A 21,587-nucleotide genomic window follows, 5' to 3' on the forward strand; every position below is an offset into this window, starting at 1 on the left:
CTGCCTAGGAAAAGCAGATTTGCAGAACAGGATGGGATTAGCACAGCTCTTCCATAGGAAAGAAAATAATTTGTTATTTGAGCCTATGATTCTTTTACTGACTCCACCACTAGATACTGAAGACAAGAGCCTACACATTAATATCCAGGTTCGGTATGCATTCCTGTCCGAAACTTCACTAATTAATTTCTGCTTTAAATAAATACGTTATTTTAGGGAATGGTCATTTAGCCAAGGGACCTGAAATCAATGAATGAGAAAGTCTGCACAGATATTGCCAACCGCATAAACAGTAAATACCAGCAGAGAACTACTTCAGTCACCTCACCCTTCCTCCCCACCCCCAAATTCACAAACACTGAACTCCTAACAGAGTACGTGAACTAAATACATTTGCTAGAGAAGCAGCTGGAGACCAGGTAACCTTCTGAAGTTTCCAACTTTCTAAAAACTTCCCAGACCAGAGGTTTAAAAAAAATAAAATAATAAATTATCTAGTTTGTATTTGAGTCTGCATTTTCACAGAAAAATCCCTTTGGCAAAGGCTCTGAATACGGTCTTCACTGCTTCATGCTTTAAATCTTTTGGGAATAAAACACAGAAATAAAGGTACATATCACTTTATATCTGCTAGTGCGTCTGTGCACACTGCTGTGAGTCTAAGTTTCACGCAGAATGAAAATCCAGTTTCTCATCCCTGGCATAGGGCTATTTTATGTCCTGGAAGCTTATTCCAGAAGATCTTAGCGCAACACTGCTAAAACCCTTATTAATTTTTCCTGGAAATCTAAGAGGCATGATTATGGGAATTTTAGCTAGGAGAAAAGGTGAGATTTAATAAGCCACACTCTACTTTTAGAGGTCTTGAAACAAGTCTATAATTTCAGATTTGCCTCATCTCAGAAGGAGAAAGTTATTGAAATTTTAAATGTCCTAAAAAAAGAAAGTCTTTTGTGCAGAGGGTTGGGAGGGTCACCCGCACAGTGGGAGGAGCCTGAGTTCTCCAGACCTCCAGCTCTCTCAGGATCAGCTAACCGCTCTGACACACATCGCGGAATGATAGACACAGCACATTCCTCCTGACATCAGTGCTGCTGCACTAATGCTCAGAAGACCCACACTGACTTCCACAGCAACCAGGGGTTCCCTCCCATGCAGTTAAGGTTCACTGCCTATAAATGGGACCAGCCCATAGAGCATCGCATTTCCTATACGATAACTCCTTGACCCCTGACCTACCAGAACACACACAGTATTATACCTTGAGCTATGGCACCGGGAAGACCTCCTATCACACTTGGGTTCTATCCTGTAACAGCCTTGTAACTTGATTTCTGAGCCGGGTCTACCTCATTTGCAAAATAGGGGAAAAATCTAAAAAGAACACTTGAAGACTGAGATCCCGAACTAGCCCTCGGCTTGAATCTCATCTTCAGAGACATGTTACCTTTGATCCTTACACTGTTCATGATTTTTTAAGCGCTACATTTAAAACCTAGACTGGTAGCTTAACTAGGAAAAAAGTCAACGAGCCATCAGCTCTGGGCCCACAGTTTTGTGTGGCAACAACGAGCTCCTGGCTGCTCCCTTTAGAAACAAACTCTACAGCTGAGTAGCCACTCCTCCTCTCTCCCTGCTTCCCTCATTTATGTTACCTCAGTTCCCTGCAGGGATCTGAGCACACAACCAGTTTTAAGGATTAAAAACAAAGTAAATAGCTTGATGACTCATGAAAATACTTAGTGAGACAGCTAGTATCACAAGCTTACTTGCTAACAGGTTTCGTGTGAAGCCTGGAGTCTTCCTACTTTCACCATCTTCCTCTGCTTTTTGCCTCAAGATCGCTGCCATGGGAGGTGTACCACTGTACAAGACCCTCCCCGTATCGGGGTGCCTGTGGCCCAACCCCAGCTGCAAATGTTTCCATGATCATTCATCACATGCACCAGCTCTGGCTGTGCACACAAGCCTTGGGAGGGGGAAGGCAAGCGTTTTTATATTACCAAGACTGACTTACATATAGGGTAGTCAACTTCCAAATTCTAGTCCTGCAAACTGAACGTGCATGTCCAGGTCACTCAACCGTCAATTCAATCGCTGTGGCAAACACCAAATTCTACAGCAACGTGCCCTGGGAACACAGTGCTGCTCAAAGCCAGCTCCACCAGGAATAACAGAAGACCAGGGGGGAGCCCCTCAGCATTACTCTCCCGAGGGGTTCCCCACAGCCCGGAGCTCCCCTGAGCTCCGGAAGCAGCCTTCACTCCTCTCCTACCCACGACAAAAACCAACCAAGCAGGGAAACAATCACCAATCCGAGGTTTCCAAGGTTTTGTGCTGCCTGTTTGGATTTACTTATTTTTAACCCAGCCTGCATCCCCGGGCTTAAAAGGAGCCTGAGGGTGCAAACTATCCTCACCAGCCGCACTTCCAGCTGGCACACTCTGTCACCTGGGGGGGGGGGGAATCAGAGGCAGGCGGCACACCTGTGCCTCCCAGAGAGGCAACTGGCCCAATTGCCCCTCGCCCCAACAGATGACGCAGAGCAGCAGTTTACTCAGGTGCCAGAACAGGGAGTGAGGCGGCGGAGCGGTAGCCAGGGAGACCAGAGGCAGTTGCCAGAGAAATCAGAGAAATGCAGCGTGGAGCGCCGAGGCTGCGGGGTGGAGGGGGGTGCGCGTGGGGGAGGGGAGGGGAGGGGCTCCCTACTGGGCCTCCAGAAGCACCCCCTGGCTTCTCAGCGCTCTCACGGAGGCTGTGGTGCTTCGGGGCTTCTTCCCAAGCGCAATGCTGCTGGCGGGCACGTGCAGGGGGCCGAGGCCTGCAAGGTGCACCCTGCCAGCCGCCAGCGCCAGGTGTGCCTCGGCCTCCCGCAGGCCCCTGGGCAGCACTGGGCCCCTCATGAGGCCTCTGGCTTGGCCCGGGGCCCCCTGCGGACGCAGCTACAAATTCAGGGGTGAGTGAACGACAAACAACACCCGCTCCAAAAAGCAGCCCAGGAAGCCACCCAAGTGGCTCACCCAGAGGTGCGTGACCAGTCCTTGGTCCGGACTGGCCCAAGTTCAGGGGTTCAGGACTGGCCCAGGCCTTCCTGGCCAGCTGCCCCCCATCTGCTGCTCCGCCAAACCTGAGGCCAGAGCTGAGTCCGCACCCCCTCCTCCCAAGTTGGTGCACCTGGCCCGGAGCTGGACTGACGAGAGAATGACAAAACCTGGGCCACATGCACGACTGTCCACATGCAGGCCGCCGGGTCACGAAAGCAGAGGCAGGTGTGGCCTACCCTCCCTCCAGGCTGCGCAGCCTCCACGCCTGCAGGTCCGCCTGCCCCAGCCGCAGGACCCACCTCAGGGCCGCCGCCTCAAGCCGCCCCCGCGCGAAGCCCGGGCGCACGTGCCGGCCACCCACCCGCGTGCGACCCTACCTAGCCGACCCCGCCCCCAGAACGCGGCTCCAGCACTCGAACGTGTGAAGCCACGTGACCTCCCGGGCCGGGCAAGCGCGGCCCCGCACGAGGGGCCTGATCCCTCCGCCTTAAAGGAGCCGCGCCAGCTGCCGTCGTGGCGCTCTCCAAGCAGCTTAGGCCCGGCGCGGGGGTCTCCGCCGCCCGCAGCCCCGCCCCACCCGGGCCGCCCACCCCCGCCGCCCACTGGGTACGAACGAGACTCGCCGGGGGCGCTGCGAAGCGCGTGAGCTCCTTGCGCCGGCGGCTTCTGGTCTCACGTGCGACGGCTGCGGGAGAAAGAAGTGTTCCCGGCGCCGAGGCGCCCCTCCGTCCGGTGGGCTCCCGTCTAGACATACACTCGAGGCCACCGGGAGTCCGCAGCGCAGCCTGGAGGCCCCACCGGCCGCCCCCGGAGGGCCGCGGCGCCTTTAAGCCCAAAGGCCCTGAGTCACGAGGAGGCTCCCTGCCCCCCTCGCCACACGCCCCTCCACGAGGCCCCACGCCCGCGGGCACGTGACCCGCGCCCCGCCCGGGACTCGCGCTCACGGGGGGGGCGGGGAGGAGGGGGACCGCCGAGCCGGCCGAGGCTGCGCGCGGACCGTTAGCTGCGGCGGCCTGGACCGCGCCCCGCCCAGCCCCGCCCCGGCGGGCGGCAGGCGGCGGGCGGCTCTTACCAGCGGGAACGCCATGGGGCCGGCGTGGCCCTGCGGGACGGGCGGGCCGGCCGGCAGGCGGGCCGGCGCGGCGAGGGACGCGCAGACACGTGGGCACTATTTTTGCAGCGAGCCGCGCACAGCGCTGCGCCCCGGGCCGCTTATAAAGCCCCCGCGGGGCCGCCCCCCCCCGTCCCGTCCGGATGCGAAGCACCTGTGTCGGCCCCGCCCGGGCCCCCGCCCCCGCCCGCCCCGCCCCTCCCGGCAGGCCTGGCCGAGGGCTCGGCCGCCCACCCGGAGCCGGGCTCCAGGACGGGGGCGGCCGCAGCCAGCGCCTAGGAGGTCGGAGGCCCACGCCCGAGCGCGCCGCTCACCTAGTGACCCTGCTCAAGTCACTTATCTCCTCGGGGGCCTCACTCCCCCCCCCCATACGCACAGGACGCTACTTACAAGCCCCTGCGACGCGGCTGCGAGGTGTTTTGTCAATAGCGCCCCGTGTCCATGCTCCTGTTCTTCCAAGGACCCTTCCAGGGTGGGAGCCAGCCCTGTGCGCCGAAGCCTTAGCCCTTGCCCCTGCCCCCGGGACTCCTAGATCAGCTGCTCAGCGTGCTGGAAAGGGGAATGCGTCGGGGGGATTCCGGAAAGTTCCAAAGACACCAGGGGTCCTCTTTGGACCGCAGTTTCCTGGGGGAAACCGCTTCCAACGCCCCTGCCGTACTGTAATACGAAGCTTCAGGTAGAAGGGACAAGGGATAGGGCCGGGGCCACGGGACAAGAGACACCACCGTGGTCGTGGCTGCTCTCAGGAAAGGCGACCTGGGGTGGCTGGTGCAGGAGCGGACCGGAAGCCCCAGGCAAGCGCAGAGGCGGAGATGGCATTCCAGGCAGGAGACCAAGCAAAGGCGGGGAGGGAGGATTGAACAGAGCGGCTCAATCTGACCAGGACGAGGATAATGTGTGCTGATACCACAGGAGGGAAGCCTGGGCCCAGTTTGTGAAGGGCCTTTATTTTGCATACAGCAGGGAACTATTAAGAATTGTAAACAGGAGAATGGCAGTATCAGGTCTAGTAAGATGTTGCTAGAGACTTAGTAGAGGCTGGGAAGAAACAAGGGACTGGAGCAAGGAGAACAGGGACCAGCGTTTGTAGAGCATTACTAAGTGTTTTACATGTGTTAGCTCATCGTTGTAGCACTACTTATAAAGCATTTATTATGCACAAGGCTCCTCCTGGCAGTTGGGAAAACAGGACTGCTGTCTTCCTGGCAGGCTGGTGAGGCTGGCCTGGATCTAATGGCTAAGGCGGGGGTGGGCAGGTAGCTGCAGGTTTCTGTGGAAGGAGAGGAAGTCAGTGATCTAACCTACTGTTTCAGGAGGATTAATGGGAGAAGGTGTAAGAACAGGGTAAGAACAGATGGAGTAGAAGTCCACAGGGGGACTCAGAGTGACAATTAAAGTTGGCCAGTCTCCATTCACAGGTATGTCCTCATTCAGGGAGCTTCCTTGGGTTGTTGGGGTCATGGGCAGAGAGGGTAATCGCTGCAGGGGCAAGGCAAAAGAGGGTCCTCGCACCCCATACCCATCAACTATTCTACCTTCTTCCTGCCTAGCCATCTTCCCCCCCTCCTCAAGCTGGCCCATTCCAGCCACCCAGAAAACTATACCTCGTGGTTCAGCTTCACTGGGACTCTCCTTCGGGGGGTCCTTCCTGGGGCCCTTCCTTCTCGGGGAGCAGCCCACCCCCAAGGCTTACTCTGGCCCACAGACAGCATAGGACAGCCGCTCCGAGGTGGTGTATCCTTGCTTGTCTTTTTGGGGGTGCAACCTGGTCACCTATAGCACAGGAGCCAGTGAAGGTGAGAACATGGAGAAGGCCCGGGCACGTGGAAAAGGGCGGTTAGCAGAGAGATACCATGCCCGAATGAGGTCCCAGCGCAGCCAGATCTTTCAAGACAACCTGGGTGGTCTTGGGTTTTTTAAATGTGAAGTCTTCCTCATTTTAAATTTGGTCACTAATTCAAATTAAAACAAAACAAAACAAAAAAGCCCAGTATATTCAGGGGCCCCATGCAACTCTCTTGCTGCCAACTCGCATACATCCTTCCTCCTCCTTGACCCAAAGCTGAGTAAGATAACAATCTGAAACCTGGAATAGTGCCCAAGGGAGTAGGTATCTGGGAACTCTTTCATATTTTAAAACTCCTAGCGTAAGAAAATGAAGGCATCTTTCAGGTGACTTGGAACAGAAATAGCTGCTGCCTAAAATCCCTCTTCCTAAACTTGCTGTCACAGTAACAGTAGCTGACCTTCCCAGAGCACTTACTACATGCTTGCACAGGTCTAAGTGCTCTACTGTGCTGGATGAGAAAACTGAAGCTCAAAAAAAGCAAAGTACCGAGCCCAAGGCTTCCCAGCTAGAAATGGACGAGTGGGAACTCAAACACAGTCTTCTTGCTTCAGAGCCTTACTCAGATAAGAATAAAACTTCCAGCTCCCTTATGTGTGCACTTCCTTCAGACTGACCCTAGAGCCCAGTGCAGATGCTGAAGGAAGGAAGGGCTGAATCAAAATACAGTCATGGCCTCAGGTGTGGTCATGCCCCTTTGCTCCCTGCCCTCACTTGGCCATGCCTGCAGGTAGAAGAGGAAGAACGGTACCTCTGACTGGAAGGTGTCCACAATCCACAGGGGATGGTGTGGAAAACAGCGGAGGTGGAGATATTAAAGGACTCGGTCAAGTCCCCACAGCTGGTCACTGGCAGAAGTAGCAGGAACAAATAGGCAGCATTATCCATTCTCAGAGTCAACAAACAGCCTTTGAGCCCAGCTATGCCTGGCACTGTCTCTGCAGTCAAGCTCCAGATTTACAATATAGGTTTTAAGTGTAACGGTAATTGGCTGGACTAAGTTTTAAATGCAGGTACTAGGAGGACGGGAGGAACCCTGAAGTTGATTATGTGCTCAGGTGTTCAGTGCTTCCACAGCAGGCAGAGAGCTGAAAAAAGAAAAGAAAGTGCGGGGAGGAAATAATCTTCCTGGTTGAAAAAGATCAGAAGGGGGATTCACTTAGGAACTCAAGACCACAAGGTAAAGTAGGCACACATTCTCTGCTAGACTTCTCCCAAGCTCTGTGCAGAAGAAACCATGTTCTTTGTTTTGGGTTGTTTTTTTTTTTTTTTTTTTAAGTCTTTTAAAGTGGGATTTAAAATGTGAATCAGCCCCACCTTTCATCATACACAAATGTAAATTTAAAGTGGGTTAAAGATATAAACGTGAAAGGCATTACTTGGAAATGTTTTAGAAGAAAACATTAGAATATTTATTACCTCAGTGTGGGGGTGAATTTTGTAAATCAGAAACAAAAAGCACAGGACATAAAGGAAAATTGATAAATTTGGCCACATTGAAATTTAAAACTTTGATTTAACAAAAGATTTTTTAAATTTGAAAAAACAAGTCATAAACTGGAAAAAGATATTTACAATGTGAGATCTATAAAGAACTAGTTTCCAGAATGCATAAGAACTTCTATAATCAATGAGGAAAAAGAGACAACTCTATAGAAAAATGTTCAAAAGATGGGAACAGGCAATTGACAGAAACTGAAAACCCAAATGTCCAACAAACATATCACTAGATAGGTACCCTCAGCAATAACTAGGAAAATGCAAACGAAACCACAGTAGAGACAATTCATACTTCTCAGACAGACAAAATGAAAAAGTCTCACTTTCCCAAGAGCAGGATCACTGCCAGTGAGGGTATAAACTGGCTCCTCCACTTTAGTTTTTTGCTTTTATTTTCTACATTTTCGAATTGAGGGATAACACATATAGTATGGAATGCACAAATCTTAAGTGTTCAGCCTGATAATTTTTTACCTACATATATACCCAGGTAATTGTCACCCACATCAAGGCATAGAATCTTTCCAGAATCCCATAGGGTTCCGTCATGCCTCTTCCCGCTTTATCCCCCCCTCCGTGAGTTAAATATTATTCTTACTCATTTCCTGACATTCATTCTGCCTGTTGTAGAACTTCATACAACCATTTGGTCTCTTTCATCCCATATGGTATTTGTGAGCCCCACTGAATGTGGTAGCCAAGTGCTTAAGGCCAGAGCCCTGGGCCCAGGCCCCCTCTGAGGACTCTCCTACCACCGCAGGAGTTGGGTCCAGGGCTGGATTGTATTAATTTGTTGGTGAAAGCTAACCCCAAACTAAATGGCTCAAAAAAACCCATATTGCCTTGCACAATTTCTGCGAGTCAGGAATCCGAGAATGACTATGCCGGGTGGCTCTGGCTTGGGATCCCTCCTGAGGTTGCAGATGAGCTGGCGGCCAGAGCTGTAGTCATTAGAAGCTTTGCCTAGAGCTGCAGATCTGCTTCTTAGCTCACTTAAGTGGCCCCTGGAGAAGCCTCAGTTCTTTGCCACATGGACCTCTCCATAGGGCTGCTGGCTTTAGCTCGAGACACGGCACCCGGCCCTCTCCAGAGCAAATAACCAGATGGAGAAAGAGAGACTGGGGTGGAGGTACAGTGACTTTTATGACATCCCAGAAAGGACATACTGTCACTTCTTCAACATCCCATTGTTCACACCCATCAAGCCTGATGAACTGTAGGAGGCCGTGGCCCAAGGGCGCAAATGGGAAGAAGCAGGGATCCCTGTGTGCCGTCCTGGAGGTCAGCTGCCACACCCATCACAATCGAAGCTGAGGGCTGGTTGTCCTGAGATGCTGGTAAATGGGGTAGGGATGCCTGGAGACATGAGACCTCAGGAGGCCGTGGCCCTTGTTTCCAGTGAAGGAAACCGACACGTTTCAGAATTTAGTTGAGAGAATGCAGTCCTGGGGTCTCAGTCTTGCCTCGTCCTAGGGAGACCCCCGTCTCTCGACCCCACCTCTCCCTGCCTTCCCCCGACAGGTGCAGATGCTGGGCTTCTGGCACATAAAAGCCTCGATCGAGGTCACCTTGCCCAGGCCTTCAAGAGCTCCTTCTTCCGCAGAGCTGCTCCCTTACATTCTCCTCAGTTAAAACAAGAAGACAATCCTGCTTATTTCCACGCACCCTGCCTCTGCTATCGGGGTCGCTGGTGCCCTAGTGGCCCCAGAGAGCAGCATATATGCCACCATGCCGCCATTGCCAGACACAAGTCCGTGCTGGCCGCCCGGGATCCCACTGCCAATTGGAGTTGGGTGTCAGATTGTTTCAAAGCTCCATGATCTCTGAGCAAAATAAAACACTGCCCCAAACAGGAAGGAAGCGCAAGGAGGGGGTGTCGTCACACTCAGCTGCTTGTTTCCATGGGCGCTTCGTGCTAGGAAACCTCATCAAATTGCACACTTGTGATTTGTACGATTTTCTATATGAATATTATACTCTTTTTTAAAGATGTTATATATTTATCTGAGAGAGAGAGAGCACGAGTGGGGGGCAGGGAGGGGCAGAGGGACAGGGAGAAGCAGACTCCCTGCCGAGCAGGGAGCCCAACACAGGGCTCTATCCCAGGACCCTGAGATCATGACCCGAGCCGAAGGCAGATGTTTAACCAACTGAGCCACCCAGGCGCCCCTAAAACAGTCTTTTAAAGATAAAGACAGGGATGTAGGTGTCTGGGATCTTCCCAGAAGATAAGACAAGCATTCTTTCTGAGCTATTGCCAACCTCTGTTCTCCAGGTACCACAGGGAAACCGTGGAGTCTTTCTTTTCAAGAGGCATCTTACAGTGGTAGATCTGAAAAGGGACTAAAGCTGGAGGACTCCTGGCACCAGGATAAGAAGCAGTGAGAAGTTCAGGGGGTACGGGCACCCCCAGCATTGCTCACCCTCCTCAGCACAGCTCCAGGCCCATCACTGAGGCCTCAGTGATGCCACAGCTTCCTCTACGGTAATGGGGCAGTAAGGATGGGAGCACCTAATGATCAGGGTCCAACAGTGCGGCCCTGAGTGCTTCCTTAATACGTGAGTGGGGTGGGCGATGGGGGAGATAATGGGCTCAAACCACCTTCTAGTAGAAAATCCAAGACAGCATGTCCTGCTTTTACCCCCTTGTTCTCCATACCCCACCCTGGGCTTTGCCCTTCCAGGTACTCATTCACTGTCCTTCTTTTGACCCCGGGAGATAGAACTGAGCAGGCAGTCACAGAAGGAAGACCCAGCTCACCTCCTTGAGGACCCCAGTCCATGAGCACCCTGTCCCCACTCTCCTGCCCACACCCTGAGCTGGGGCTCTCCCAGCCCAGCCAGCTCTGCCGCTGGTGGCAGGCTGGTGGAAGGAGATGGGACCTTTGGGGCTGAGCAGGACTTCTGTGGTTCACAGCCCCGTCCTGGCGGTCATTGGTTCCTAGCTTTGTCACCACAGTGCCTAGGACAGGTTGGCTGCTCAGTCACGGAGGAGGAAGGGGGGATCCAGGCCGGCCTTCCCTCGGCCCCAAGCCCCATGTTGAGCTAGAGCAGAGATGGGAGTGACTGAGCAGGGCATGAAGCTGGCTCAGCAAGTTTCAGGCAAGAAACTGGTGGTGAGGATCCTGGCTGTCCAGAGGCCAGGCCCTCCTGTGGGTCATAGTTTTTCTACTGTCCCTGCCTTGCCCAGTCAGATCAGGGAACGCCCTGTCACACTGAGTTACACACACAATACCCATCCTTTTTATCTGCAGGCTATGCTAGGAGGAGGTGACCCCAAAATGCCCAGAAGAAGATGCAAGACAAGCACAGGGGCTCACCCTAGTGCTTGGGTGGGTGGGGATCCTGGTATGGGCACAGCCTCATAGTGGCTTCCTTAATGTCCCTGGATAGATCTGTTCCCCAGCCACGGAGGCTAACCAGTTGCTGCAGCCTGGCCAGAACCTGAAGCCTTTGTCGGGGGCGCGACTTGGAAGCCACACTGGACTGGGCTCCGGTGCCCAGCCCCTCTCTGTGTTCATTGTCCTCCAGCCTATGGAGGCCCATGGTCAGGCTCGGGCCACACTCAGACCCCCCCCCCCCCCCGCCTCCCCCCAGCTGTCCCTATGCACTTGCAGAGCCCTAAGAGTGCTGCCTAGTCTGCGCTGCGGTCCGGGGCCCCACGTGACTCCCCAGCCCCGGGCCAGCTTCCTGGCCACCCCATTGACACTGCTAATGGAACAGCGTGAAATCCAGGAAGCCTGAGCCCAGGCCCCTGAGGCCCTGGGGACAAAGCGGCACCACAGTTGCAAAGACTTGGGTCAGTGACAAAAAACAGAATATGATATGGGTTGGAAGAGAGTGATGTCCCCCATGCAGGGAGCCCCTGCCTGTCTGATCGGCTCCCCCCAGTGTGTGCTGGGTGGGCCCGTTCTTCCCCTTGCAGAGACTCGCTCGGATGCTAATGCGGCAGGGCTCGGGGAAGTATGGCCAGGGACCTAGAGTCTTGGGAGACATGGGCTGGGCTGAGGCCTGGGCCAGCTACTCCCTTCCCCTGGCAAAGGTCTGCTCCCCCTAGACCATTAACTCGGCACAGACCAGGCCCCTTCCCCCTCCTGGCTTGGAGGCAGCTGCATCTGCCAGCTCCAGCCGGCACAGCCTGCCCACTGGGGTTCTTCCTTCTCCTGGCCGGCTGCCCAGTCCTACTCTCTGGTCACACCTCACTCTCCTGATCCCCGCCTCTCCCCCAAGCCCAGCACAAGACCATTTTCTCATGAAGGTTTGCGATTGCTAAGCCCACAGCCTGGGACACACTCCAGAGAAACCAGCACAGGGCTGGGACCGAAGTTCCAGCACGCAGGGTTCTCACTCAGGGTTGGAGATCCCAGTGCCTGAGAGGCTGTGGGAATCTGGGCTGTGAGGTCCTGGAGGGAGGTTGGGGGAGATGCCTTACGCACTTCTGGTTCCAAAGGGCGGAGGGGGGGGCGTTCTGGGGCCTCTGTTGCACAAATGCTTTGGAAAACCGCTCTCACCGTCTTACGCTGTGGGAACTGCTGATTCAGAGACAGGAGAGAGAGCAAGTTGACCACTCCGTCTGCCCTTAACTGGCCGATCAGTCCCATCGCCAAACCTGCAGTGACAAAAACAGTGATCCCAGGGGACTGTGGGGCTCCAGGGTTCTCCAAGAAGCCGCGGCTCTAGCTGCCGTCTGGTGCCACGGAGCCCAGCATGTCCCCAGAGGCAGAGACAGGGTGTCCCCTGGCACTGCTTTGTCCTCCTTCCCCGAGAGGGGGACACACCTGCTACACCTGTCTCTCCCCTGCAGAGACTTGCTCAGGGATGCCTCAGTGGGGAGGTATGGCCAAGGGTCTAGAGCCTCAGTCACGGAGGATAGGAAGCTGAGGCATCACCTCTCAAACCATCGTTTGAGCGTGTTCCTTGTAACCCAGGCAGTCAACATGTTCTGGGCGGGGGAAAGTGTTCCAAAGTCAAAACCAAGTTTGGGTAACACTACTTCAGCCCTTTTGGGGCAGGGACAGGTCACAATGCAAACTGGCATAGTAAAGGCTCTGAGAAGGCCTGTGGGAAATAAACTTGTTTCACTTAAATCCATTATTCCTAAACTTGTTGACCATACTTTTTTTTTTTTTTTTTTTTGGTAGAACACGTGCTGATGTGTTACTTTTTATACCTTTTGGAACCACTACTCACTCAGCCTCTGTCCTCACGGGGAAAGGCATCAAGGAGGGCCCTGACCCTCACTGCCCCGTCCAGAAGGCTTGTCCCAGCTGCAGAGGCCCTCCCTCTCCACTGCTCAAGTGTGTCCACAAAGCAAGAGCACCTGCCACCGGGACTTTGTGAGAAATGCAGGATCTCAGGCCCCACTGCAGACGCTGACTGGAATTTGCACGGTAATAAAATCCCCAGCTGATCTGATGCAGGGCTGTCTGAGAACACTGCTCTACCTCTCCTGCCACCCCCTCCACGACGGCTGGTTGGGTTGTCTCCTCAGAGGGGGACGGATAGTGACTGAAGAGGCCTCACTTTCGCAGAGCCTCATAACAAGGACCAGGGAGCTCTTCCAGCTTGGCCTCCCCGTCCCTGCCTGGATGTCTCTTCCACAGACAGGCCCGGAGACTCGGGGAGGCTCACCTTGGAGTCCAGCCAGAGTCACCCATGAGAGTCAGTCACAGCCTTCCCTAGAAAGTCAGTAATGATCATTCACAAGGGTCACACGGTCACTCTGAGCAGCTTCTCCCGCCCCCCTCAGACAGAACCCAGAAGGAAGGAAAGCTGAGCCAGCATGTAGGGAGAAGACTTTTTATTGGGATTTTGCTACACAAACAGCAGCAGAAAGCCGGGGAGACAAGGGCGCAGCCGCCGGCTCCCTCTGCACGGTCACTATGGAACCCATGGGGGGGGTGGGGGGGGAGCCTGGTAATGACCCAGAGGGCAAGAGGCCCCTGGATGCTATCTGGCATGAGGAATCTGCTAGGAGAGAGAGAAAGAGGAAAAAAAGAGAGAGAGAAGGGGGGGCTAACCGCCCAGATGCCACGAGGGACAGACAAGCAGGGGTCAAAGAGGTCACAACCCTCGGGAGTCACTGGGTCAGAGCCTGCACCACATCCTTCACCAGCATGGTGCCAATCACCATCTTCTCACTGTTGACGGTCAGCTGGGCCGCTCCTGTGGGCCGCGCATCCAGGGTCAGCAGGACCAGGCTCCCACTGGTCAGCGTCCTGCCTGCAAATCTGAGGTGAGGGCAGAGGAAGGGGCTCAGCCTCGGGGCATGGGGCCCTCCTGCAGGGCAGGCCTCCCCAGAGCCCATCGCTTCCCCTCTGCTGGTGGCCGCTACCTGTACTCATCAGATGCCCCACAAGGGACACGACCCAGGTTGGCAACGGTGGTCACTTTCTGCACCACGATGTGGTCACTCCGACAGCCGTCTGGCAGCGTGAGCTTCTCTGTGATCTCGCTCATGCCTGTCAGCTTTCCTGGGGGAGAGGTCACGATGAGGGCAGAGGCCATGTTGGGTCCAGAGGCTGGCACCTGGGTCTGCCCACCGAGCATCCTCAAGCAAGTTCCCCTCAGGCTGGACAGGTCTCGTGCTAAGAGCAGATCTGAATCTCTTGGTCTCAAGAAGGGGCTACTTCCCTCCCGGACCACACCCTCCTTCAGGAAGCCAGCCTCCCCACCCTCCCCCACCTGCCCCCACCCCGAGCTCTATCCATGCTGTTGACCAAAGACTGATCTGGCCCTTCCCCACCATCAGACTTCTGGCCCCTTGGGAGGGAGGGACTGTGGACATGGTGGCCAGTCAGCTCGAAGCGGTGTCCTCCACCCCAGCTCCACACGCTCTGGTCTTTGCTGGCTGGCCCTCCAACCCAAGTTCAAAACCCTCCCAGCTCCTGGAAGCTGCGTCCTCACCAACAGATCACTGGGGGCCCTTACACTACTGGTCAAGGCACTGGTCCTCACCAGACAGGCAGAGTGCAGTGGTCACACGAGACTCTCGGAGGTGGACCTCTCGTTTCACCTGCGGCACGAGCTCCAAACCTGGCCAGGGTTCCTGAAGCCCCCAGGGCATTCACAGCATCCCCACAACCCCTCACTCTGCGGGCCTGAGCTGTCTTCTCCACTCACACACCGGAGGCCAGCCGTGTGACCTCCTCCGTCTGCCCTCCTGCCACCTTCCTTGCAGCCCCTCTGTCCTCCCCCTGCTGCTCCCCCCATTCTTCTCCTTTTGAGAACCGACCTCCCTCCCCTGCTGCTCCCATCCCCTCATTCCTGACTAGTGACATTTCCTTGCCCCTGTACCTTTACTCTCCCCAGGGCCAAGTCTCCAAGTCCTTAAAAAGTCCTCTCCGGAAACAAGACTCTCATCGTGCTCATGCTGTGTCTCCCTCCCCGTTCATGGCCCAAGTCCTCCAAAGAGGGCTCCATTGCCTCAAAGCCCGGTCTCCTCCCACCTACTGCAGTTGGCCTCTGTCCCCCCTTTGCAATGACCTGCTCTCTGATGTGGGCAGCAGCCTCCTATCTGCGGGAGCAAAAGGTCTTGGGTCATCCTGGCCTGTAGCCACCCCACCCCAGAGAAGTCTTCTGCCCTCTCTTCTCTCCGGGGTCTCCTTCCGCCTCTCACTCTGTTCCTTCTCTTATCCCTCCCCTCTTGCTCCTGAAGAATGCAGGTTTTCCTCAAGGACACTCCCTGGCCTCACCCTCCCACCCGTCTCTCTCCCAGGGGAATGACTCATTCACAGCTCCAGCTCTCACCTCTGTGCTCATGACTCCAGCCTAGAGGTGTTTCCGGGGCACAGACCCACATCTGCACTTGCTTACTGAAGGCCTCCTGACCTTCCCACATGCACCTCAGTCAGCTCGTCCCTCCTCCCCTGCCTGGCCCATTCCTCCTTCTCCCGCATCAGGAGTTCGGCAAATCACACGCTGCAAGCCAAATCCAGCCCCCTGGCTGTACGGCCCACCATGAATTTTATATTTTTTAAGTGTTGGGGGGAAAAAAATAAAAAGATGAGTATTTCATGACATATGGAAATTATGTGAAATTCAAATCTCAGTGTCCATAAATAGAATTTTATTGGAACGTAGCCACACTCATTCATTTACACGTTATCTGTGGCTGTTTTGTGTTAACAGCAGAGTTGAATAATTGTAGCAGAGACCACACGGTCCACAAAGCCTAACACATTTGCTTTCTGGCCCATCACGGGGAAAGGCCGCCGACTCCTGATCTAGGTGAAGGGCACTGCCATTCTCCCTGCCACCCTGCCATCCTTGTACACCTCCCTCTCCTCCTTCTCAGGGCAGCGAGTGGCCCACGGCTGCCCCCTTCCCAGCACCACAACCGCCCCAGCCCTGCAATGCCTTTGCTGGGGCGCTCATCCCAGTCCTCACCATCTCTCACCAGGTCCACTGGAACAGCCTTATACGTAGTCACAGGATTTAGGCCAAGGTCACACACCGAGTGAGTGGCGGGGTCAGAATTTTGAGCCAGGACTCACGAAGCCCCATGCTTCTCCCACCTAAGCCGCCCTGCCTCTGCCTGCTGCAGGCTCTCCCAGTGCAGTCCTAGCTATGGGTGCTGCCGGATTCCCCTTGCTGAAGCCGAGGTCTGAACCTGGCCCCTTCCTCAGACACCTGCAGGGACCCCTCCACTGCTAGGAAACTGAGGTCTACAGTCCCAATCTCCCTCACAGTGCTGGTGGACCCGATAACTTTGGCGACCCCTTCCAGCTCTCAAATTCTGGGATTGAAATCCTTTAGCACAGCAATCAGGGCTTCCAGAAACTAGACATCTCATTTGCAGCTTTATTCTGACTACCCCTCTGTGCTGCGGACTCCTGAGCTCCAAACCGAACTCTCCTCTCTTCCTGGAAACTTTCCCTGACACGTACTCATGATATTTCCCCAAGCGGGAATGCTGGTCTAGACTTTTCTGCCTGGCTGAGTCCCACTCTCTCCAAAGCCTCACTGAAGCGCCCCGCCCTCTGTGAAGCTTCTGCTGCAGGCACAAGCACGAGGCCTCCCTCTGTCTGAATGTGGTGAGGTTCCTGCAGCATGACAGCACCGTGAGTTGACTGAGCCCCAGTGGACGGTACTGAGCCCCCTCCCTGTCAACCCCAGGGAGCACTCACCCTGTTCCTTCTTGAACTCATTCTCGCTCATGAACACGGGAGCCATCAGCTCCCCAACGGGTGGCTGAATGGAGACATAGAACTGCCGGGTTTGGGTACTGGGAAGGGTGGGAGGAGACAGAGGAATAGGAAATGAGGCCAGCATCTTGCCCCTCACCTCCCACTTTGCCTGGAGGCAACGGGAGAGCAAGAGAGAAGACCTGAGAGCCTGGGATGGCTTCCAGACCCAGCAGCTCATAATGTGTCCCTGCCATTCTGCTCCCTCCCCTCCCCAGCCCACCCTCCCCCCAGCCCACTATGAGTTGGATACACACCACAGCTGGAAGTTGGCCGCCTGGGTTGAGTCACAGAAATTAATGCCCATTACAGCAGTGGTAGATTCTCCGGGTGCCAAGGACTCTGTGGGTATGAGGCAGGGAAGGGGGGGCACCATCACCTGATAAGTCTGGAACCCACCACTGCCAGAGCCGACCACCCCTCCATGCACTCCCGGATTTCCGGGCCCCTGGAGATGGTTCCTGGTTTTCTCCTTAAATCTAAACACCCTCCCCCGCCCCCGGCCCCTCACCCCATATAAATCAGTCCTGAAATCACCAAGGCCTCAAGCACCTTCTGCCCTGATACAGACTTGCTTGCTTCCTAGTCTGTCTTGTCTCCCAGGGCATGGTCATATCGGAGGCCCTCTCTGTGCCCTCACAGCCTAGCCCAGCACAGAGAGGGCATTAGCAGCCACAGAAAGACCGACTCTACCCAGAACCCTCCTTCTCCACCATGTCCAGGGTTCTCCATACCGATTTCAGGGAATTCCTGGATGCTGATGCCGGCAGGCAGTTTGGGGGTGCCCACGTGCAGACCCTTGATGGGGGTATCAGAGCTGTTGGAGAAGTGGATGTGCACAGATACCATGTGGGGGTCCCCTGAGAAAGGCTGGCGGCTGAAGGTGTAGTCCACAGCCAGCCCCTCGCCAGCGACACGGTGCAGCAGCTCCTGCCTCCCAGCACCTGACCCTGGGCTCAGCAGCTGCAGGGGAGGAGGGGGGCCAGTATGGAAATGAGCAAGGAGAGAGCCTGTCCCCGCCTTGTCCTCAGCTAGGGTCATCAAGCAACGGGGACTCAATGCTCTCCCCTACATCACACCCCCCCCACACAAGTCCACACTTTAGGATGCACCACAGAGATGTGTCCCTGCCCCAGCAGTCCCTCCCCCATCCCACTCACCGAGGGCACCAGTGGGGAGTCTGTGAGTGTCAGTCCCTCCAGGTCAGTAGCCAGACTGGTGGACACAATTGTGGGGGGAGACACAGGCTGGACACTGGGCGGGGTGACTGTGGGGGTGGATGAGGAAGGCTATGATGAGGGAGAGGCAATGTGGAATTGGCTTGGGTTGAGCAGGGAGCCCAGAGCTCAGGGAGCACACAATTCAGCACCATGGACAGCGAAGCACATCCAGGCGGATCTCAGTCCTTGATCCCAACCCCACACCTGGGGAGGTTGTCCTGCTGCCCTCTCAACCCAGAAATGTGTTCTGTCTGTTCCTCCTACCCCGGAGTCCTGGAGAACCTAATCCAGAGCTCCCACAGACCTTCTTAAGCCACCCTCCTGAGATCTCCTTCCCCTTGTGACTTCTACCATCCCAACTCACAGTCCTCTAGGTCAAGCAGGGAGATCTCCTTGGCTACCGGGGCACTCTTCCCACTGGGAGGCTGAAAGAGAAAAATGGGATGCAGGTGCAGGAGGAGAGCACCCGGCCTGTTCTGGGTTGGGTAGATGATACCACGGTCTATTCTAGATGGTGGGGAGATGAGCCGCCTTGCCCAGGACATGGGAAAGGCCCTGGCCCATGAGCCCACCACCGCCCCCCTCCTGCCCCAAGGCTCTCACTGTTTTTTTCCTCCAAGAGGCAGGTTCCACCTGCTCCTCCTCTGTCTCTGATGTCCTCTCAGACTCTGATGAGCTACTGCTGGAATCACTGCCCTCGTCTGAGGATGAAGCGTCTCCTTGTGCCTCGGTGACCTTCTTCCTCTTCTTCATCTTCCTCTTCCCACCTTCCTCCTCACTCTGTTCACTGGAGGAGATGGGGCAAATGGGGCTCAGGCCCAGCCTGGACACCTCTCCTTGCCTCACAGAAGAACAGGAGAAGCCAGGAAAGTAGGAGGGAGGAGAGGGAGTCAGCCAGAGGAGCCCACATGTGGGCTCCGATGCCTGGGCCCCTGGCCCCAGACTGCTTCTCCACACTGCCCCCATGAGGAGGCAGGCCCACCACAGAGACCCGTGCAGCCAGCCAAAGCAGCCATCATGGGAGTGGGCTGGGGGTCTGCAGGACCCACCAGATCATGAGGAAGCTCAGGGGCTCTTAAGAGAGTGGCTTAGGCTGAGCATTCCCCCTTCTTTTCCAGGGGAGACCCTGGAACCCCACCAGCCACCTGGCTGGCTCCCCTCTTACCTCTCACTGCTCCTCCCTTTCTCTTCCTCCTGGTCTTCACTGTCAGACTCACTGCTGGACTCCCCAGAGCCACTCTCGCTGCTGCTCTTACTGTCCGAGGCACTCTCGGACTCAGGGTCTGTGGAGGGACTGTCTCAGGGCCCCTCCCTGTGTACAGACCGCCTTGGGTCTAGAGCAGGGGCTCTGGGACCCCGCCCTGACTCAGCATGGAAGCCGCACCCCCCAGATGCCACCCGCATCAACCAAGACACAGATGGACTCGTATGGGACATGCAATCCCTCAGGCCCACCCCCACACGAAGAGGTCCACAGAAGCAGGTGCACAACCTCGTGCACATGTGAAACCATGTGAAACACACACGTGGGCAGGGGCACAGAGTCCCCAGCTCTGCTGATCTCACCACTGTCCGCAGACTCTGTGGGGCCTGACTCCCCCTCAGAGTCCGAGTAGAAGGGTTTCTCCTTCTCCTTCCTCTTCTCTCGATTTGAGCACTTGGTCCATTCAGGTACCTGGAAATGGGGGTGGGGCGAGAGGAGCATCGAATCATGGTTGGGGTGCAGGAAGGAGAGCACGGAGCTTCCACCCTGCACCCGGCCCTACTTGGTCCAGTCTCCGAGAGAGAATAATGGGGGAGGAGATGCTGCTGACACAGGGAGCACGCTAACCGAAGAAGAAGCAGGGTGCAGCACTCAAGGGGAAGGGGAGGGGAAGCACGCAGTGCAGAGAGAAAGCACGGCACACGGGCAGGGGGACCTCCGTGTATTCGCCCAACAGGCCCACGTGGGTCTCGATAAGGGAGAGATCTTCTTCCTGCATGTGGGGAGGCTGTTAGGAGGGCTGGGCCGGCACTGGCCGGGCTCTCTACTATCTGCCCCTCACGCACACACACAGTTCAACCTTTCACCCTTGCTGACCTCCACGTTTCGCACAGATGGGTCTGGAGCTTCCTCTGGCCAGTCTGGGAGCTCCTGGTAGCCTGTGGCTTTGGCATTGAGCAGGTGGGACAGTGAGCCCAGCTGGAAGTGGTCCCGGTCTGGGGGTAGGGTTAGAAGTCAGGCCGGGAGGAGGTGTTAGGAAGAGCCCTGGGAGAGTTATCTTCTAGGTGGGGTGGAGACTCTGGTCTGGGTCCGGGGGAGGCTGGGTCCGGGGGAGGAAGACATGCCTGGTCAGCCTCTGGACCCCACGGGGAGGGGTGCAGAGTCTGAATAGGAGTGGGAAGGAGTCTGGGCTAGAGGTCCAGCCTGCGGTATCGAGGGCAACACAGAGTGGGGATGGTGTCGGGGAGGAGAAAGGGACTTCCTCCTTCCTGGGAGATTTTCATATCTGTCCCATCCCTCAGAATCTCCTTATTCCTGAGGTCCAGGGAAGAGAAAAAGCAGAACAAAAAGACACCCAGGAAAAACGAGCTTTGTGGAGGTTCCCCTCCTATGTAGATTCCGAGGTCCAGAGAGCCAGCCAGAGGACCTTCCCCCACCCGACCTCTCTCCAGGCTCCTGTCACAGGAGATGAGCCCAAGGACAAAGGCAAGGCTGAAGGCCCAGCATTTGGGCTGAGCTCCAGGGACAGCTCAGAGTGCCGGCAACTTCTTTCTCAGGACCCTTACAAACAGACACCTCTCCTCTGAATGCTGTTTGATTTCCTGCCTTCCTGGGCCCTTGGTATTTACATCTCGCTATCTAGTGCTGGCTCAGGGAGGGAGGTGGACGGGGGAGCCCGACAGGAGAGGAGCCAGGAGCCCATGCTGGCAGGGAGGGCAGGGGCTCAGGCAAGATGATGCTGGTGCTGGTTGTGGCTGAGTGTGTGAGTAAGCCCCAGGAGCTGCAGGACAGGCAAAAGGGGTGGGCTGGGGGGGAGGCATTTCTCCAGTAGTCCTGATGTCTGGCTAAGACTGGGACCTCAGGGTCACAGTCTGGCTCTGGGGTCCTGGCCAATTCCTCCCCCTCCCCCAGGAGGTCACCCTTGATTTCAGCTCCCACCTTTGAAGGATGACTCCAAGACGGGGGCTGGTTTGGGTGCCAGGAAGAGCTTCTTGGCATGGCGGCTGAGGGCTCCCCCCTGCTCTGAAGGGACAATCAGCTGCCGGGTGAAGCGTGCTCGGTCACGGATGTCATAGTTCTGGTCGTACTTGGCCAGACTCAGCACGTATTGGGTCAGCAGCTTGGTCTGGGGGACGAGAGGTGGGGACACGGGGGGGCCCTGCAGCAGATTCCATAAACTGACACTTGCCGGCCAGCTGCCTTCACCACTCCCCCTCCCACCTGCGGTCATACCACTCTGCGTTTCCCCTCCCATCCCCGGCCCTGCTCCTGACCCCACCTCCGACAACTGCTGTGCCCCCAGCAGAAGTCACCCTTTTGGCATCTCCTCCCTCTTGGCCATGGCCTCCATTCTTCCTCAGGCTGGGGTCCCCACTGTCCCAGGCCCGGCTCCTACCTCCCCTACTCCAGGCTGGGCCAGCCTCGTTACTGTAGGATGCCAGGGTGAGCAGAAGTCTGGAACATTCTACTGGAAATCT

General features: G+C 56.0%; 2 protein-coding genes across 5 annotated transcripts in view; both read right to left on the reverse strand.

The window, feature by feature from the left end:
• The window catches only part of CPEB1 (cytoplasmic polyadenylation element binding protein 1), a 102,700-nt gene extending 98,072 nt beyond the window's left edge, over positions 1 to 4,628 (reverse strand). The window contains exon 1 of one of the 4 annotated variants that reach the window (XM_040642847.1): positions 4,546 to 4,628. Coding sequence is in view for 3 of the 4 variants with exons in the window: in XM_040642844.1 (XP_040498778.1) it covers positions 4,117 to 4,131 (15 nt within the window). In the remaining variant the exon portion in view is untranslated. Of the gene's footprint in view, positions 1 to 4,116; positions 4,219 to 4,545 lie in introns of those variants that run through there. The other 3 variants (XM_040642844.1, XM_040642845.1, XM_040642846.1) reach the window with 3 other exon arrangements.
• A 7,523-nt stretch (positions 4,629 to 12,151) lies between these two features.
• Positions 12,152 to 21,587, reverse strand: part of AP3B2 (adaptor related protein complex 3 subunit beta 2) — a 33,233-nt gene continuing 23,797 nt past the window's right edge. Inside the window, exons 15-26 of the mRNA XM_040642848.1 lie at positions 21,049 to 21,235; positions 19,987 to 20,105; positions 19,473 to 19,581; positions 19,072 to 19,189; positions 18,510 to 18,693; positions 18,271 to 18,331; positions 17,847 to 17,953; positions 17,421 to 17,649; positions 16,944 to 17,028; positions 16,630 to 16,727; positions 13,836 to 13,974; positions 12,152 to 13,731 (exon numbers count right to left, since the gene is read on the reverse strand). Of these exons, the coding sequence (XP_040498782.1) occupies positions 13,581 to 13,731; positions 13,836 to 13,974; positions 16,630 to 16,727; positions 16,944 to 17,028; positions 17,421 to 17,649; positions 17,847 to 17,953; positions 18,271 to 18,331; positions 18,510 to 18,693; positions 19,072 to 19,189; positions 19,473 to 19,581; positions 19,987 to 20,105; positions 21,049 to 21,235 (1,587 nt within the window). The 3' untranslated portion in view covers positions 12,152 to 13,580. The remainder of the gene's footprint in view (positions 13,732 to 13,835; positions 13,975 to 16,629; positions 16,728 to 16,943; positions 17,029 to 17,420; positions 17,650 to 17,846; positions 17,954 to 18,270; positions 18,332 to 18,509; positions 18,694 to 19,071; positions 19,190 to 19,472; positions 19,582 to 19,986; positions 20,106 to 21,048; positions 21,236 to 21,587) is intronic.

Source organism: Ursus maritimus, unplaced genomic scaffold (genome assembly GCF_017311325.1).
Source record: "Ursus maritimus isolate PB19 unplaced genomic scaffold, ASM1731132v1 scaffold_27, whole genome shotgun sequence".
Lineage (NCBI taxonomy): Eukaryota > Metazoa > Chordata > Mammalia > Carnivora > Ursidae > Ursus > Ursus maritimus.